Genomic DNA, 19,502 nt, shown 5'->3' on the forward strand with positions numbered 1-19,502 from the left:
CCTACCATTCCCCATCAAAAGACTCTGATCAAGGGAGTACTAGCTCCCAACTCCATAATTTTTCAAGTGGTACAAATAAATCTGCAGCTCGATCAAGCCCTCCACCCACACCACTATCAGTGAAATACACCAGGAAACGATTGCTCATAACAAAACAGATAAGCACCATAGAGCTACGAATTTACCTGTCCCTCCAGCAAGTCCCTCTGCAGACCAGGCCGATCCTGCTCTGAGCTGTTCGTCCGTTTTAACGTCAGGCTGTTAGACTTGCGTTTCTGTTTCGTCTGCCGCGCAGCCGACCAGCTTCCACTTTCTGTGGGCATCCCGCCTCACTTTTTGGTTCTCAGCACAATAAAGGAAAACTACAAAAAAAAAAAAAAAAATCAGATTTTATTTTAAAATACAATTATTTAAAGTGGTTCTCAAGGCCAAAGTTTTTTTTACCTTAATACAGGGGTCTCCAAACGTTCTAAACGAAGAGCCGGTTTACTTTAGAGGGGCTGGACTGTGGCCAGTGGGAGTTAATGCTCTCTCTTTAGTATTAGGGCGAGAATAGTGCCCCATTGTTGATGTCAGTGGGAAGAATAGTGCCCATTGTTGGTGTCAGTGGGAAGAATAGTGCCCCATTGCTGGTGTCAGTGGGAAGAATAGTGCACATTATTGGTGTCAGTGGGAAGAATAGTGCCCCATTGTTGGTGTCAGTGGGAAGAATAGTGCCCCATTGTTGGTGTCAGTGGGAAGAATAGTGCCCCATTGTTGGTGTCAGTGGGAAGAATAGTGCCCCATTGTTGGTGTCAGTGGGAAGAATAGTGCCCCATTGTTGGTGTCAGTGGGAAGAATAGTGCCCCATTGTTAGTGTCAGTGGGAAGAATAGTGTCCCATTGTTGGGGTCAGTGGGAAGAATAGTGCCCCACTGTTGGTGTCAGTGGGAGGGATAGCACCCCAAAGGACCAGATAAAAGCAAGTGCCGTACCTGGCCCCTGTGCTGCAGTTTGGAGACCACTACACTAAAGTGTGTTACCATATGGTATACCTTTATTAGTGCATTTCAGAATGTTTTTTTTTGCTGACATATACCATAGTGCTGTACAGAGATCACTGAGCCAGTCACTTCAGCCTCTGTACCAGAGCTTATACTCTAATGGCTCCCCAAAGTCACACAGTATTATACATTTATATAGCTCTGACATATACAAGAGTGCTGTACAGAGATCACTGAGCCAGTCACTTTAGTCATAGCACCAGAGGAGCTTACACTCTAATGTTCCACCCAGAAACTCAGAACAGGAATGGTAGGAACCCCTCATAATGGACACAGCAGGTGTACAGACCTGAGAACTGTGCAGGGATGGTGAGAACCCATCATAATTTACCTGTTAGTCTTGGCTATGTCAACCCTTCACCACTACTACATGGCAGTATTAGCACACACCTAGAAGCAGTGGTTGTGAAATGTATGACATTTTTATAGTTGATAGTTGCAGATTGTCATGTGTCAATTCCAGCTGCACCGTTGTGAACTTTGGACATTTTGGCTTTAGTGATGATCACTGTTATAAGCAATAGTTTTACCTGTCATGAATGGCTTTCAGTCATGACAGCATGGTTACTATTGTGATGATGTAATTGGCTACAGCTATCACATGGTACAAGGCTGCTGTAAACAGCTTTGTACTAGGTGATCAATCACAATAGTATGCAAGCAGTCATGGATGGATGACATTCATGACAGTTTTGTTTACATGTGATCGCTATAATCGGTTGTATCGATCACATGATACTATGGCCGCGAAAAGCGGTATCAAGCACTGTTCACATGAGCAGGGCGACATTCAGGTATGTTGCTGGTCATCAGTAAATGTACTACTGCTGGTCAGCAAATGAGGAAAAAAAAAAAATTAAAAAGTCTTCATGCTGGCTAAAGCAGGTGGATCGAAGCTCGGGTGGTTCAGCAGGGAACGGTCAGATTTTGATCAGCAAGTGGCTGTCCCTGGTGAATAGAAGTACCCCTTTAGTTTGACATCTGTCAAACAAGCACGCTGGAAAACTTTTGTCAATCAGGGGCTGCAGCTTCTGATCAGTGTATTATGACAGCCTCGTTTCCCAGTGTCAGAACATAATGTCCTCATTTGGGGAATTCCTCCATCCACCTTGTGTCTGTGGATGGAGGAGTCGGTTTATTCTATCACCAGCGTTCATTATCTGCCAGTAAATTTCAGGACTGGATGGACAGAAATAAAAGTGGATATCAATGGCGTATTTAGCCATCTGTCTGGAATTAAGCTTTAATGAACAAATGAACACTTCTCATAAATGTAGTCATTTTTATATTCATTCAAAATTAAGTGGTTCAATTTAGTGGCAATCATCATAAATGATTAAATATGCTGCTAAGATGATTAACGTTTTAGAAGTCTTAGCTGGAAGCCACAAGTTTTTTTTTTTACAAATCTATTTTTTCCCCAAAATGTAAGAAGTACTGAAGCTAATATATGGCATTTTAATGCAGTTGTCTCCATTTCAGTTACACAGCCACTAGGCAGTGGAAGGTCATGATAACCAAAACTCTGTAAATGTTCATAAACAGGCTTAGGAAACCCGCAAGGAGAAAAGAACAAGCTGCTCATTCTGTTTATTATGAGAAAACCAAGGAGAAGCTGAGCTGAATTTTTACTGCATTTGTACGGACTTGTGAACACGGGAGTCTGAGCTTGTTCAATGTAAAGTCCAGTCCCCCCCTTCAATGTAGTCCAAGTGTTGCATATAGCCACCCATAGACATGAATGGCTGTTCACAGCTGTACTAGGAGTATATGGCAGAAGTCACATAAATACTAAGTATAAGAAGTATAGCCTACGGACCTAACCAAACAATGGAAAAATTAGTCATTTTTTGCATATGCCCGCATGCTATACTCTAGTTCACTGTTTCTCAACCTTTTCTTAGTCAAGGCACCCTTTAAAATTATGGACAGTCCCGAGGCACCCCTTAAAAATATGGACAGTCCCGAGGCACCCCTTAAAAATATGGACAGTCTTGAGGCACCCCATTTTAAAATGGGGTGTCTCTAGACTGTACATAATTTTAAAAGGGCACCCCATTCCAAAATGTGAAAAACTATTCTAATAGTTTTATATAATGCAGCAACGTCCACACATGTAGGACACCCAACATTAGAGGTGATTTATTCTTCCAAAGCAAATACACTTTTGCACACTGGTAGTGAGTAATATTCCAATGTTTCTCTTCTCCCTCAGTTTTTCTCCATCACTGAGCTAATGTAACCCCAACACTGATGGAGAGGGGCAGGGGAGGATCAAACTAGGATGCTGTGCAGGCAACTGACGATGTCATTGGTTGTCAGGACGCTGGCAGCTAGAAGGTTGTAATGGTGCACAATGGAAACCTGTGGCTTTGTGTAACTAAAAGGCAGGCTTTTTACACCCGCTGGCTTGTATACAAGTTTTGGGCAATATTTAGAGATTTTGCCAAGGCACCCCTGAAGAAACCTCACAGCACCCCAGGGTGCCTGGGCACCCTGATTGAGAAAGGCTGCTCTAGTTTACAATAGCAACACAGTATACCTGGAGTACAACTGTGCACTGCCATTAATGTTTAAAGAGGACTGTATGAAGCACCTGGGAAGGGGAAGAACACCGGAATTTATGTTACAGCCTCCTAGCACACACAACAGAAAGCAGAGGCTGAGGGTTAGTTCACACCAGATGCTCTGGGATGCATTTGTTAGTGCATTCCACACTCAAAAAAGTTCCCTATGAATGCAGTTCACAGCAACTCCTACATCCCCACAAAGCCATTCACTACGAAGACCAGTATATTGCCGTTTCTCCTCCTCTAGCTCTCAATGCTCATTTTGCAGCTGAGAACACAGGGCATGTGATCACTTGTAAAAAAGGTATTTATAATTTTTTTTTTTTAGATCTATACACAACCGTTTTGCCTTTCATTTATAATTGAAACTCAATGGGTTGTTTTACAAGCTGAGGGTTCACTTGTACTTTAAGCTGGTAAAAAATAATTTCCTGCAAAATAATGTCATAATGTGCATACTAGCACCTTATAAAAGACTTACCTTAGAACGAAGCCCTCTAGCGGTACGCAATCACACCTGACAGGGCTTCCATCATCACACGGTCTTCCTACCAGGTTCGTGGGCTCTGGCCAATGATGTCACTCCCACGCATGCGCACGGGAGCCTTGGACGCGGCACAGAGCTCTAAAGAAAAGGCACATATATGGAGTTCCTTTCCAAAGTGCATGCGCCGATGACGTAATCGGCTATAGGGAAAATGAATATCTACTAAACTGTGCATGTTTAGGAGATATTCCATCCTTACAATAAACCTTACTTGTAGGTACAAGTGTCCAGTGCGAGTTTACTTCCACTAATCATGGAGTCAGACTCATCTTCCTACAATTCTAAGCAGGGTGGATAAAAATCAGTGATTTTTTTTTTAAAAAATCAAAGAAATCAGATTTTTTTTTATTTAAAATCGGATTTTTATGATTTAAATAGTATTTTCTTTTATTTAAATGAAATTTTTTTTATTTAAATCAGATTTTTTTTAAATAAAATGCTTTTTGAGGAAAATAGATTACCATCCAAAGGTTATTCCATCATGAAATAAAGATTTGTTTTTTAATTATGTAGAATAAGGCTGTATATGTTTAATTTTTTTGGTAAATAAATTCCATTAATCCATTCACAATGTCATGCTCTTCCAGAGGTTTCTGTAAGATTATTGGGCAGTTTCTCTGCCTACAAGATATTATCACAGATGATTGGTTTACTTTTGCAGTTCTCAAAACTGAATCTGACTCAGCGGAGATCACATGCCTCTTCTTCACAGCAAAAATGTTATAACATGAACAGAGTTAAGAAAAAGACCTTCATCCTAACTTCTACAAACCTATGAATACAGAATCAACCCCTTCAGTGCTAAATTTCAAGAAGTTCAGTGAATAGAATAGAAACAATATTTTTCTGATTGTTTGGAGTGGAATAGATCTGCACAAGAAGAAAGTGAAACGAAGTGTGAGGAGGAAGGGGCTGACAGTCTAAGTTTCTTAAAATATATATATTTTGTTTACAGAAATTAGTTAACAAACATGGATGTTTGTTTAAGCAAATAACATATTCTGGAATGTTATTGTTTCAGTTGAATAAATCTATTTAAATTGTTATTATTAAGGTAATGATTATTTTTCTCCTTCTTAAGTACAACAGAAAAGTTGTCCAAATATGAAGGATTAACCTATAAACTGGGGATAAAAAAACTAATATGAAAAGTTGTTATTCTAAAAATCTTCATCTACTTGCATATTAAAGTTATACCAGCAAGAATTAGTCTTTATGTAGAAAACTAGGATTCAAATCAAGCCTTACTGACTAGTGATTTAAATTGTGATTTAAATCAAATCCACCCTGATTCTAAGCATGGAAAACATCTGAAAATATCAGCTTGGTTCATAGGAAACTGTAGCTTTGATCCATTACACTGCAGGGCAGCTTAGGAATAGGTGTCTGAAATCAAGAGTGAGGAATAAAGTAACCGATGCTCAATGCACTAGTTTATTTTTTTTTACTGGAGTTTGGCTTTAAAGGTCCATGCATACTGGGCTCAAAAAATTCAACAGGAGTTGTGTGTGTGTGTGTGTGTGGGGGGGGGGGGGGGGGGTTCTGCCTGTAGAAGCAGCTCAATGTTATACTGTGTCCATGCACACTAGGATGTCTAGAGGCATATTTAAAGTATATGTATACCTTCACCTTGTCAAACAACCCGTTCAATTTAAAACAGAAATGAAAAGTAAAACAAATTAATATAGATATAATAAAAACATTGGAAACACCCTTTTCCCCCGTTTTATAAGTGATCGCATTTCATCTGTTCTCAACTGCGTAGAGAGGTGAGAGAGGAGAAACAGAAGCACACTGAATTCCCAGTGAATGGCTGTTCGGGAAGGGAGGGGGGGTGGAGATGTTTCAGCAGAAGTCTGACCATTGGAGGTGAGCAGGCTGAGTTCCCAGCACAGCTAGAACTGACCACGATGTGCTCTCATGCCTGGTGTGGTCATTTTTTAGAAGGAAAGCAGAGGGATGAGCAGGAACACCAAAGATTTCGCTCAAAGGAAGCAATACAGAGAACAGAATCCTTTTTTACACAAGTACACGGTACGGCAGGCACATATCAGCAATATGAAATGTTGAGTTTACATATTCTATAAACTCAGCATTTAAAAAGTAGAGAAAACAAAAAAATAATTAAATAAAACCACACCTTTCTGGGTTGTGTTATTGAGAGTTTTCAGGCAGAAAAAAAAATGCGTGTACAAAAACCCTCTGTATAGGTGGTTTTTCTGCCAAGAGAACACCCTTTTTCTTTCTTTTTTGTACAGTGTGCATGAACCCTTATAGATCTAAGCTCGAATGATACTGAAATCTGCACCTACTGAATTACAAATGTTTTTGCCGTTCCCATCAGATGGCGAGGAGAAAAGCCAACCCACAGCTGAAGTACAGGACAGACACTGCCTATAGTAAAGATATGCATAGTTTATTAAAGTCAACAAACGCTGCCCTACATTATGATCAGTAAAGATGCTAGGATCAGCCACACTGCTAATGCCAACCTTAATATTTTTGTTTCTAGCACTATCGGGCTGTGACATTTTTTTTCTTTTTCTCTCATTTTCACCAACTGGCAGAGCTGAACGCACAAGGAAGCTGTTAGTTTTGCGCACCCACCCTGATGTCTCGCCCTACCATTTGCCAGTTCGTGTGATGCAGAAGAAGATTTAGCAAATGAGATTCAGATTAAGTTGGGATTATGCAAAGCATACAAACAGATATGATCAGAACAGCACATAGAGATGGAAAGACAAATTAGCTATTCAGCATAATGACCTTCCGCACGACGCAGCCATAGGATTATCAATGTACAAACACTGTGATCAGAAATTGATTGATGATGAAAGCTTTACCATCTGAAGTGGTAAAACCTTTAGCAGCGCCAGCTGGCACCGAGCATTAACAGATCTGCTGTGGCTGATGATTGCTACAGCTTGTTATTTAGCAGGGCTATGTAAATCTGCCAGCTAGGCAGGTGTCTATTGGTATTGCTGTTTTTATAATGTGAAAAGTATGAAGTGGGATTTGAATGAACAGAAAACTGTGTCTATCCTTTAAAGCCCAAATCCAGGAATTTAAAAAAAAAAAAAGAAAGAAAAAAAAAAAATCTATCCTTGCTACTTTTCTAATTGCTGGAGTTGGGCTTTAGCCCCCTTTCACAAGGGGTGAGCTCAGTTTAGATCAGCGTGGGATCAATGGACAGATCCCCTGTTGATCAGAGCAGAGCAGGAGGATGACAGGTCCATGTCCGCTCAGCTTTTGCAGAATGGACACGGAGAGAGTCGCTGTGCTCTATGGGCAGCCAGGTGTAAACAGACATCGCTGTCAGTTTACACCCGACTGTCCTTCAATCTGCCTAGAGGACGGATCCCCTTCCATTCCTTTTTTAGCGGACCAACGGATGGACACAACACGGTCTTTCTACACCCCCCGGTCTATAGTGGTGAATAGAGGGTCTGATCAGGTCCACCTGAAAAGCTGAGAGGTGGACCTGATCAGACCCTTCATGTGAAAAGGGGCCTTAAACTGCTATGGGCAGCAAAATTAAATAGCTCTCCCCTGCCATACTTCATCAGTTGCTCACTCTGCCCCAGCAGGCAAAGCTCTTCCAGTGAGATATGACGCTGCATTGTTCATTTTGAAAAACACCCCCTGATATTTCCTGCAGTGGCCAGCCTAAGTAATGGCAGATGATTCATGTAGCAGTTACTTCCTGGAATCCATCTGCCCTTAGCTCATACATTGGCTGAGCGGAGAACCCTTCCTCCCCTCCTGAAGACTCCTTCGATGTATGAAATCATTTCCCTAGGCAAGAAAACCAGGAAGTAACTGAAGAAATGGATAAAAAAAAAAAAGTTTAAAACAAGTAAATATGATATATTTTCCTACCTCATTACTAATGATAGCAGCATAAGGATTAAAAATAGTAAATGTTGATTGAGAGAGTGAAGTTCCACTTTAAGATATCCAGCAATCTGCACTGGAGTCTCAGCTGTCCCAGGACTCCCTCTTCTCATTGGCTGAGGCAGCAGCAGGAGCCATTGGCTTCTACTGCAGTCAATCGCAACAAGAGAGCCAATAAGGAGAGAGAGGGTGAGGACAAGCCACGGCTCCATGTGCGAATGGACAGACGGAGCAGCGGGTGCCCCTATAGCAAGCTGTTTACTGTGGGGGAACCAAACAGGAGGGAGGAGCCAGGAGAGCCTGCGGGGGACCTGAGAAGAGGAGGATCCGTACTGCTCTGTGCAAAACCACAACACACAACAGGTAAGCATAGGTATGTTTGTTATTTAAAGAAAAAAAGTTTGCCTTTAGAATCACATTAAATATGCAGGCATCCAGGATGCCTTATATCCCTTCCAAAAGCAGCAGTAAACTGGATCTCTAGGTGAAAATAAGAGGAAAAAAATAAACTGAATATTAATGCAGCCACCACATCTAAGGATGCAATATTTGCATTATATGACATTTTTGGTTTGGGGTTTAATACCACTTTACCTTTTTTGCGTGAGTGACATAATAGTAGTTATTTAGATTAGGAGGATAACTAAACTAAAAAAACATAAGTTGCATTTTGTTTCAAATGCCACCATTACCAGCCATCTGCTCATAGAAAATCTTCTCTTTTCTTAAGCTAATTTATATGCAAACTGCATTTTCTATATGGTAATATAGCAAACATTAGATTTCACCCACCAGCCACTGCTGCCTCTGCTTCAATTAACACTTTGTTTGCACCTTCACATTTAGAATTTCCCATAACACACAGCAAAGGCAAACACAAGGCTTTCTCTTCTCTCGCTGCTAATAAATACATTCAACCCTGCCCTAGAAAACCCTCATCTGTAATGTACAGGACTGCCCTATGGGGCTTCATGAGTAATGTACAGGACTGCCCTATGGGGCTTCATGAGTAATGTACAGGACTGCCCTATGGGGCTTCATGAGTAATGTACAGGACTGCCCTGTGGGGCTTCATGAGTAATGTACAGGACTGCCCTGTGGGGCTTCATGAGTAATGTACAGGACTGCCCTGTGGGGCTTCATCTGTAATGTACAGGACTGCCCTGTGGGGCTTCATCAGTAATGTACAGGACTGCCCTGTGGGGCTTCATCAGTAATGTACAGGACTGCCCTGTGGGGCTTCATCAGTAATGTACAGGACTTCCCTGTGGGGCTTCATCAGTAATGTACAGGACTTCCCTGTGGGGCTTCATCAGTAATGTACAGGACTGGCCTATGGGGCTTCATCAGTAATGGACAGGACTGCCCTGTGGGGCTTCATCAGTAATGTACAAGACTGCCCCATGGGGCTTCATCAGTAATGTACAGGACTGCCCTGTGGGGCTTCATCTGTAATGTATATGACTGCTCTATGGGGCTTCATCTGTAATGTACAGGACTGGCCTATGGGGCTTCATCAGTAATGTACAGGATTTCTCTATGGGGCTTCATCTGTAATGTACAGGACTGACCTATAGGGCTGAGATCACCAAGTTGGGGGGTTGTAAAATACAGATTTCCACGGAATGGCGTTCTGCTTTAAAGAGCCCAAACTTTTTTTTTTTTTAATAGAGTGATGAAGATATTTTCCCCAACAGAAAATGAGCAAGAACATCTACAAGAAGGACACAGTACCGGTAATTTATCATTTTAGCATTTAAGCGGCAAGGGCCCATCACGTTCAAAAAGCATAATATAAAGCACACCTTTGTTTTACAATTAAAGTTTATGGCCTTTTGTGTTGTCATGGGACAAGGGAGGTGGTGGGAAAGCTTCCAAAGGGAGCACCTGTGAGGCTGACAATGAAGATAGAATTCCCCTCCATTGGAGGATTCCTCTCACTTCCTATTGTGTCGCTGAGGCAGGAAGTGGAGAGAAATCTATGACCTGACTCGGCAGGACAGCCAAAAAATAAATACATTTTTGCCTGTACACTTTACCCTAGGCTCACACATAAGCATTTTCTACAGCGTTTTGCAGAAAACGCTGTAAAGTCCATTTAACATGATTTCCTATGGGACATGTCCACATTGGTGCGTTTTCTGGAAACAGTCAGGGACTTTTTTTAACGCAAAAAGTTGCGTTTTCTATAGGCTTCAATGGAAACACTGCAGAAAAGCATGTAGTGCTAATCTAAAAATGTAGCCCATTGTTTACAATGTGCCTGTACACACAGGACTATAAACAAGCGTTGTATATTCTTGATAAACAAAAAAAAAAGAAACATTTGCGTTCTAGGTCAGTATTTTGCGCTGATGCGCACATATGAGTATAAATATCAATGGCTTTTGTCTAAGAATGTATTGTACAAGATGAATGTGCATATGCAAAATGGCATGCAAAACAAACACCTGAAATTACTTCCAGAAATGCTGAGGCTCAAAAATCAGTACCGTGTGCAAAAGGCCTTACTCACCTGTAGACAACATTACTCAGGTCTTTACACACAGTTTTATTCACTCAGGGATTTTCTGTCAACAAATTCCAGAGTAAACATTAGTAAATTATGACGCCTGCATGCCCCCCTGCCTTATAGAAACAGAAGCGGCTCAGGAGCAAGCATGCACGAGTGCCCCCAGAGCAAGCAGCAAGCAGGGGGGAGAGGTTAGGAGCACCAGCGGGGGGACCCAAGAAGAGGAGGATCAGGGTTGCTCTGTGCAAAACCATTACACAGAACAGGTAAGTATGACATGTTTGTTATTTTTAAAATAAAAAAGCTGAACCTTTAGGGCTCGTTCACACTTGACTTTATTTCTAACTCTTGCTATACGCCCCTATAGCGTTTGACAGGCGATTTAACGCTCCCCAAAAGCCCAATGTGCAGTTTTGAGGCGGTTGATAGGCGTTGGCCAAGAGTTAAAACCGCACCACAAACGCCTATAATGAAGTTAAATGGTATTAACGCTCCGCAAACAACTCGCAAACACCCCGCAAACGCCTGTCAGGCGTTTGAGGAGTGGCACCATAGACTTCAATGGGAGGCTTCAACTCCTCCTGACTTCACAAGAGGCGTCAGTTTTGCTACGCAAGTCTAACACTTCAGTGTGAACAGCACTGTGTACTGCCATGTGCAGAACTTATATAGGCATTTGAGAAGCGTTAAAAACACTTCCCAAACACCTGTCTGACGCCTCCTGACAAAGCTAGTGTGAACTGAGCCTAAGTATCACTTAAATCTAGACCAAGGTTACTTGGTTGTTGGCACCCATGAGCACTGTGGGCATTTCACATCATTAAACATTTCACAGAGCCTACTGTACTGAGGCAGAAGAATGCACAACCACAGTACAAACTGAGCCTGGCTGCCCCCACATCCATTCATCCCTACAAACTCCACATTGATCATTTACAATAATCTGATCTCTTTCACATTCACATCTAATAGAATGAAAAAGACTGCATTGCCCTTTAAGCTGACAGCGCAGAACATTACCATTTCTGCCAAGATGTGCTCTCTGTGTACTCAGCTATGTTTGTTTAGGATGTATACAAGCAATTAACAGCCATTATTGCCTTTACGTGCCATGCATAGGAATTAAAACAATCCATCATCTAAAATGGGGAGGCCAGTCACTGCAGGCAGGCGGATTCCTCCAGTACGCACCTAAACAAAATATTTTCTAACATATCTTTTGCAAGAAATCATTCACTATTTTGCCGCAAAATACATACACATGGAAAATTGAGTGCAGCACCCAGTGCACCTATAAACACACATCCAAGGTGACGAGAGGCATTAGGGCAGATAGGTTTGTATTTATAGCACATCATCAGACATTTCTATACAATCACGGACCGAACTAAGCAGCTTGAGACTCAGGAAATATGCAGCATTGAGAAGACTTGGGAAGCACCACCTGGCTTAACCACTTGCCCTCCAGAGGATTTACCCCCCTTTCTGACCAGGCCATTTTTTGCGATATGGCGCTGTTATTTTAACTGACAATTGCACAGTCATGCAACACTATACCCAAATTAAATTTGTGCCCTTTTTTTTCCCCACAAATGGACCTTTCTTTCGGGGGTTTCTGATCACCTGTGCGGTTTTTATTTTTTGCGCTATAAACAAAAAAGACCAACAATTTTGAGAAAAAAAAAAAAATATATATATTTTTGACTTTTTGCTATTAAACACCTCCAGTAAAATTTTTAAAAGTCAAACTTTGTCATAAATTTAGGCCAAAATGTATTCTGCTACATGTCTTTGCTAAAAACAAAAATCACAATACGTGTAAATTTATGGTTTACGTGAAAGTTATAGCTTCTACAAATGGCGGTATATATACACACACACACATATATATATATATATATATATATATATATACATACATACATACATATATATATATACATACACACACACACACACAATATATACACACACATACACACTAGTAATGGCAGCAATCAGCGACCTATAAAGGGACTGCAGTGGGAATTCTGACACTGGGGGGGGGGGAACTAACTTTTTCTGACATCCCCAGTGACACGAATACAGTGATCAGTGCTAATAAAAAGCACTGACACTGAATTAATGACACTGGGCAGGAAGGGGTTAACATCTGGGGCGATCAAAGGGTTAACTGTGTGCTGTTTTACAGTGTGCTTTACTGTGTCAGCATATTGCTTTGTATTGCTTGGCATAGCAGAACAATACAAAGCAGTGTGCAGGAGTGGACAGGGGAGAGATCTGTATTGTTTACATACCGGTCTCTCCCCCATCAGGGGTGCTGGCGGGGAATCACCAGCCAGGATCCGGTGATCGACAGCTAAGGCCGCCAATGGACGAGCGGGTCGGGCAGGCACCCCCTACCCAGAAATGCAAAATCTCTCACACACACACGTGATTTTGCGCAGCCCTGTAGCAGTATTTCTGCTATAGGTCGGTGGGAGAGCAGGTAATAGTGTGCACTATGTTGGAAGAACTACAACACATCAAGCTGTATGTAAGCCCATAGAATGGCCTTCTCGGATTTGTTACCCTTTGATCTGTTAAAGTGCTATTAAACCCAAAAGCAAACATTTATTATATTGCAGCTTACCAGTTCTTAGAAATGGCTGCATTAACTTCCTTCTTTTAGGCGTTCTTTTACTTTCATCTGCGGACCCAGCCAGCAAATCTGTTGTTTTTCAAAAGAACAAGCTCTCCAGCAGAATGTATCAGTTTACAGGGATGAGACAAAGCACTTAACATTGGCAGGGGTGATTTAAAAAAATCAGCTTTTATTTATTCATATAAAACCTTTATCCCAAAAGGGAAAAAAATGTTTGCTGTAACCGATTAAATGTGAGCTGGAGTTTGGTTTCAATTTGGTAGTGTATCTAAATCTGTTCTTACATTTAAACTTCCCCCTCCTGCCCAGACTGATAATGGTGATGTCTGCTGTGCCCATTCCTCCAAAGTGGTGTCTCGTTAATACAGGAGGTGTGTTACTTGCTGGATCACCAGATGAAAACAGAGGGAAAGCTGCAATATATTTTTGGGTTTAATACCGCTTTAGACTACATGCACACTAGCGGTTTTTTAAGCTCCTAGAAGCAGTTACTAGCATTTATTCTGCTCCTAGAAGCTAAATAGTGATATCCTATGTGTCCATGCACACTGTTTTAGGCTATTAGCATTTCTTGAGCTTCAGCGTCTAAGAGCAGAAAAAAAACAGTTTTTGTAGAGTTTTTGGGAGCGTTTTTCCAGCAGAAACAGAAAAGGCTAAACATGTGGCTTAACACTACTAAAATGCTCCTAACAGCTTTTTTGTAGCTTTTTAAATTTTTTCCTCTACATGTACTGTAAACCGCAAATTCTCATAAACAATTCTGAATGCTATTAAAAAAAAAACGTTATTACCAGAGTTTTTTATCCTGCGTTTTTTGAGCTTAAAAAAAATGCTAGCATGCATGGATCCTCAAGTATACTAGTCAAAGGCTTTTGTTACAGCTGTTCAATTAAAGCAAAAAAAATATATATATATATATAATTTTTATTATTAATAGTGATGATCGTGCCAGAAATCCAGTGAGCTCCTAACTTCATGCAGTGAACTGACAATGCTGCAGTGCAATATTATCAGCCCTATTTGATCTCTCTCTGTGAACTACAGAGCAGCCCCTTTTTATATTACGCACAGAAGGATAGAGGTGGCTCTGTAGTCCTAATACAGTTCCTGACGGAGAGTGACAATGTTGCTCCTTCATAGATACAATATGGCGAGGATTGTCACTCTACGAGAGGAAGTGCATTACTGGCAGGATCACCAGGTAAACGGAACAGGAAAAGAAGCCTGAAAATGAAAACTAATACAGCCAACACATCTAAGTTTGGATAAGCTACAATATATTATTTTTTGTTTTTGGGTTTAGATAGGCTAGAGAGAGGCCTAAACTAAAATTTGGGCAACTCGGGAATACATGCAAAGTTGTACATTTTCCTGAAATGCACAGAAATGCATTGCCGTTTAGCAGATGCATGACAGTACATCTAATGTACGCATTTGCGCATGCGCCAAAACATATGATGTCACAGCACTAGGCCGTTCAGTGTAGCCTGATTTTGAAAATGGCTCAGAGACTTCTTTTTTGCATGTCTTGCATGTAGGGCAGACCACTGAAATGAATGGACTTGCCCTACACACAAAGGGAGGAAACACGCATGCACTGTACCTGCATAGTGTGAACGAATCCTTAGGACCCACTGAAGCAAAAATGGGACAATGTCCAAACGGGGGTGACAAAGATTAAAAAAAACAAAAAACAAAAAAAAAAAAAACACAATTTCAGCCCTGCCCCACTTCACCAAGAAGATATTATTACAGTTTAGCCCAGCTCCCTTTTGTCACTTGGACAGGAAGTTGGGGGAATCTCCCCAATGGAGACACCAATAAAATATTACTGACGTTGTACCCCTTCCCTACTTTAATTTTTTTTTTTTTTTAGAGAAGCCTTGTAGTAAAGTGTATGCACGTTGGCAAGATTGTTTTTTTTTTTCTTTGCAGCACCACAAAATGAAAACCCAAAAGAGAAGAAAAAACAACCAGCCTAATAAAAGTACATCAGTCTTTACACCGTACACTGCCGTCCTGCACACTCGCTGAAATTTGCACTAATCCGATTGTAGACCCCCTACAGGGCTTTACTTGATCCCCGATTATCACCCCCGTGGTTCTACACATGTTCTCTTCAAAGTCAGCCCTTCATTTAATAATGACAGCTCGGGAACACAAACTCCTAACCCTCCGCTATGTATCTCCCACTCTCTGCCATACCAGTCTGCTGGCAACAAACAATCAACCAGATTCATACGCTAAATGGAACATGAATGACAGCCAAGAAGTGGACGAGCAGATGGAAGATGAGAATACACAGGTGTTAATGCTAACACAATGCAATGGGGAATATCACATTCTGCCTGTACTAATGTGGAAGCAGCAAGCTTTACGAACGGTTCATTATAAAGAAACACAGTGAAAATACCTAGATTTAAACCTAAACTCCAGGCAGAATAAAGTAAAACACTATTTATTGCAATTATGTATTCCTATACAAAAAATCAATCACAACACAATATACAGCAGGTAAAATTGTCCTGATAAGTCACATCATGTCCTCTGTATAGCAACATTCACACTGAGATTGCAGCATTGGAAGGACTAGTTTACATTTGTTATCCCTCTGAAGAGCGATCCATAGTGGACCCCACTGAGCTGAATGGGATTTTCAGCAGGTAGCACTGCCCATTGAATGCAAACAGGGTGGATCATTTTTCCTCGTAGGTAGTGGCAGGGTCACCCACCCAGCAGGTATCATCCAAAATTCAAGCAGCCTATGGCTGGCTTTAGGCTAGGTTCACACCTATGCGTTTTGCAGTGCGTTTTCAGATTCGCAGTCCAATTAACATGATCTCCTATGGGTCGCATCTGTGCGTTTTTCAGAAAGGATCAGGGACATTTTTGTCCACAGCAGACTGCACTTTTGGTTCCATAGACTTCAATGGAAATGCATAAAATGCATGTACTTGGGTTTCCTGCATGACACCAGACTCCTCCCCCTAGCAACGTTAACACATCCCAAAAATGCATCAAAAAAGCATGAAAAATGCATCAAAACTGCATGTGAAAAACTGCAAAATGCATCAAAAAAGCACATCATCCCAACCTGCACAGGTGTGAACCTAGCCATAGTATGCAACTGCACTTTATGTCTCATGCTACAGGCCAGTGACCAAACTGAGAAATGCCATGTCACTGGTGTAGTTTTGCAGAGGTCTGGATGACCAATTTTTTGGCACCTTAACATTTCTCAGGACAGGTGGGAAGGCATTATCTGTGCAATGTCTGGCCACTTGTAGTCTCTATTGGAAGCCTGTAAAAAGGCTGTTTGATCCTGTCTTCTCTGATCCTCCCCTTCTTCCAGTGTCCCACTCTTATCTCTTGATAAGACATATCATGTGGAGACACTCTGCACATGATCAATTTGGTGTGTATTGCTAGAGGTTTTTTGTTTTTTATCTGAGGAGGGTGCATGTGATCAGCGCAGAGCCAAAATCGGCACTGTCCAGGGGTCAGGGGTTCTGCATCCTCCTAGAACAAATATAAAACTCCTCCTACAAGCTTCAACCAGTGCTGGGCTAAACATTTATAGAAGCCACAAGACTGTTATATACCGCCGCGCCTCACGGATTCTCTCTCTATTCGTCGTATAAGACGCACCAACTTTTTCCCCCCAGTTTTGGGGAAGAAAAAGTGCGTCTTATACGGCGAAAAATACGGTACTGCTGATGAAAAAAGGTATTTAGCAGTTAATATTTACTAAAATAATTGCATTTCCATGTTCTGTATACTGTGGGAGACCGGATATAGCGGATGCAGGGCCTGGAGAGACCAGATATAGTGGATGCAGGGTCCGGGGAGACCAGATATAGTGGATGCAGGGTCCGGGGAGACCAGATATAGTGGATGCAGGGTCCGGGGAGACCAGATATAGTGGATGCAGGGTCCGGGGAGACCAGATATAGTGGATGCAGGGTCCGGGGAGACCAGATATAGTGGATGCAGGGTCCGGGGAGACCAGATATAGTGGATGCAGGGTCCGGGGAGACCAGATATAGTGGATGCAGGGTCCTGAGTTTAGTAACACCAACATTCCCATTTTGGTGATCCACAAGTGACAGGGTGCAAGGAGTCCAGAAAACGTATCCAGGAAGTGCTTCAACATTGCATCACCCTAGGTTCACACCTAAGCGTTTTCTGTAGCGTTTTGCAGAAACGCCGTACAGTCTGCTTAATATGGTTTCCTATGGGCCATGTTCACATCTCCATGCTTTCACCCGGTGCGTTTTTTGGAAAGGGTCAGGGACCTTTTTTTTTTTTTTAAACGCAAAAAGTTGGGTTTTTGGTTCTATAGACTTCAATGGAAACGCTGCAAAAAAGAACGTATCGCAATTTTGCCACGTTTTAAATCTGCCTAGCAACAAGAAAAAAATAAAAAAATAAATGAAAAAAAACAAAAAACGCAAAATGCGTTAAAAAACACAACGCAAAACGCAATGCAGAAACAGCTCAAATGCAACCTGCATAGGTGTGAACCTAGCCTTAGAGAGACGCCACACACCTCCAGCTCACTAAGTGACAGGGTGCAAAAGAGGCCTCAGCTGTGGCTCCTATCAAGCCACGCCCCCTCTAACGCATTTCACCCTGTTCCAAGGTCCTCTATGACTAAGCCCAAGGGGCAGGGTAAAAACACGTCAGACTGGTTTATGGGGCCCGGAGGCCATTTTTACACCCTGTCACCTGCTGAGCCGGAGGTGTGCGGCAATGTGACAGTTCATAGGTGATGTTACTGATTGTGTTATTATACAGTATACTTTAAGAATATAAAGATCTCATTCACACCAACTTGCACACATTATGGCCCATATAATGCTGGCACGCTGGTGTGCAATGTGAAGTGTGCTGCAATGACTTGTTACAACGCATTACATGGTTTCCTTATTTCTTATAAATCCTTTTTAACAAAATGACATTTCATTACAGCAGCATCCTGCGGTGCGTTGACATGCATGCTGCATTTTTGCACACGGCACACCGCTGCACATGTATGGTGTGATCAGTGCACATAGGGATCAATGGTTTTCTATGTGCTCTTTAACTGAGCCTACGTTGATCAGTGTAGCTCAATGCACCTCTGATGATTGTTCTTTATTGCTTTACAGAACACTGTCATTAAAATGTGTTTATTCTTTTTTTCCTTTAACTCACAGGTGTCAAACTGGCGGCCCTCCAGCTGTTGCCAAACTACAAGTCCCATGAGGCATTGCAAGATAGACAATTACAAGCATGACTCCCAAAGGTAGAGGCATGATGGGACTTGTAGTTTCACAACAGCTGGAGGGCCGCCAGTTTGACACCCCTGTGAAGACACACCCTGCTCAATCTTCTGTTGAATATTTGGTGCTGTAATCAGTAGATTTTTTTTTCTTTTTGCACAGGAAGGAAGAAAGTTCTGCAACTTCCAACACACAGGAAAACCTTAAAAGACTTTTGGCTGACCTAGCAAAGACGCACATTAACAACAGGACATGGACAGGCGGTGAACGCCTGGAGATGGAATGTGGCCAGATTAATAGCAATGGAAAAGAAAGCAGAGCGGATTCATAATTCCACAATGCAAAAATGTGTATTAAGTGCTGAACGTTTCCACTAAGCCATCCTTCCACCGGGATTTAAACCCGCTAATCAGGCCAGATCCATATACTGCAGAGCTGGTTGTTCCTCCATTGTGCAAACATTCCCCAGAAGGCACCGGCTGTATGCACTGCACATAATTCATACCTTAAAGTCTACGTATAGCCAAAACCTTTTTTTTTGGCTAGAAAAGAGAAGGGTTCGTAAGTCTTCATTGCTGTCTACATAAGGCTAGGCTCACATACTGTATATGCAGGGAGGCGAGTATATCGCATGTATTCCCGCAACCACAGAAAAGCCACGTTGCTATTTAGCAGGCGTGTGGGGCTGCCATTAACTCTTAACGGCACCCCATCCATCTGAAAATGCAACGTCTTTTCCGATGCAAGAAATCACATGGTGGAAAAGCACCTTGCGATTTCCATGCGGCTGCGATTTTAAAAAAAAGGTGCAGAACATTCCCCTGCGTTTCTCGCAGGTTTAGCAGCCATTCAAATTAACTGGCTGCTGTGCCTGCGCAAATGTGAGCCACGCCAATCGCACAGGTATGTACCTAAGCTTAGTAGATTCACTGTCCCTATCTGCCCTATACCAAGACAGAAACTGCCTGGAAATCCAAAATTTACAGCATTCAGTCTGTCCTATCAAGCCCTGAGCTTTTTATGTTGTAA

At 41.9% G+C, this 19,502-nt stretch overlaps 1 protein-coding gene across 5 annotated transcripts in view; it reads right to left on the reverse strand.

Annotated features, from left to right (window-relative positions):
- WDR37 (WD repeat domain 37) overlaps positions 1 to 19,502 on the reverse strand; it is a 214,529-nt gene that overhangs the window by 120,263 nt on the left and 74,764 nt on the right. For 4 of the 5 annotated variants that reach the window (XM_089668733.1, XM_089668732.1, XM_089668731.1 and 1 more), the window contains exon 3: positions 186 to 362. In XM_089668733.1, the coding sequence (XP_089524859.1) occupies positions 186 to 323 (138 nt within the window). In that variant the 5' untranslated portion in view covers positions 324 to 362. Of the gene's footprint in view, positions 1 to 185; positions 363 to 10,568; positions 10,624 to 19,502 lie in introns of all 5 variants that reach the window. The other variant, XM_089668730.1, reaches the window with a different exon arrangement.

This window comes from Staurois parvus, unplaced genomic scaffold (genome assembly GCF_062004578.1).
Source record: "Staurois parvus isolate SC_StPar_1 unplaced genomic scaffold, SC_StPar_1.0 ptg000061l, whole genome shotgun sequence".
Classification (NCBI taxonomy): Eukaryota; Metazoa; Chordata; class Amphibia; order Anura; family Ranidae; genus Staurois; species Staurois parvus.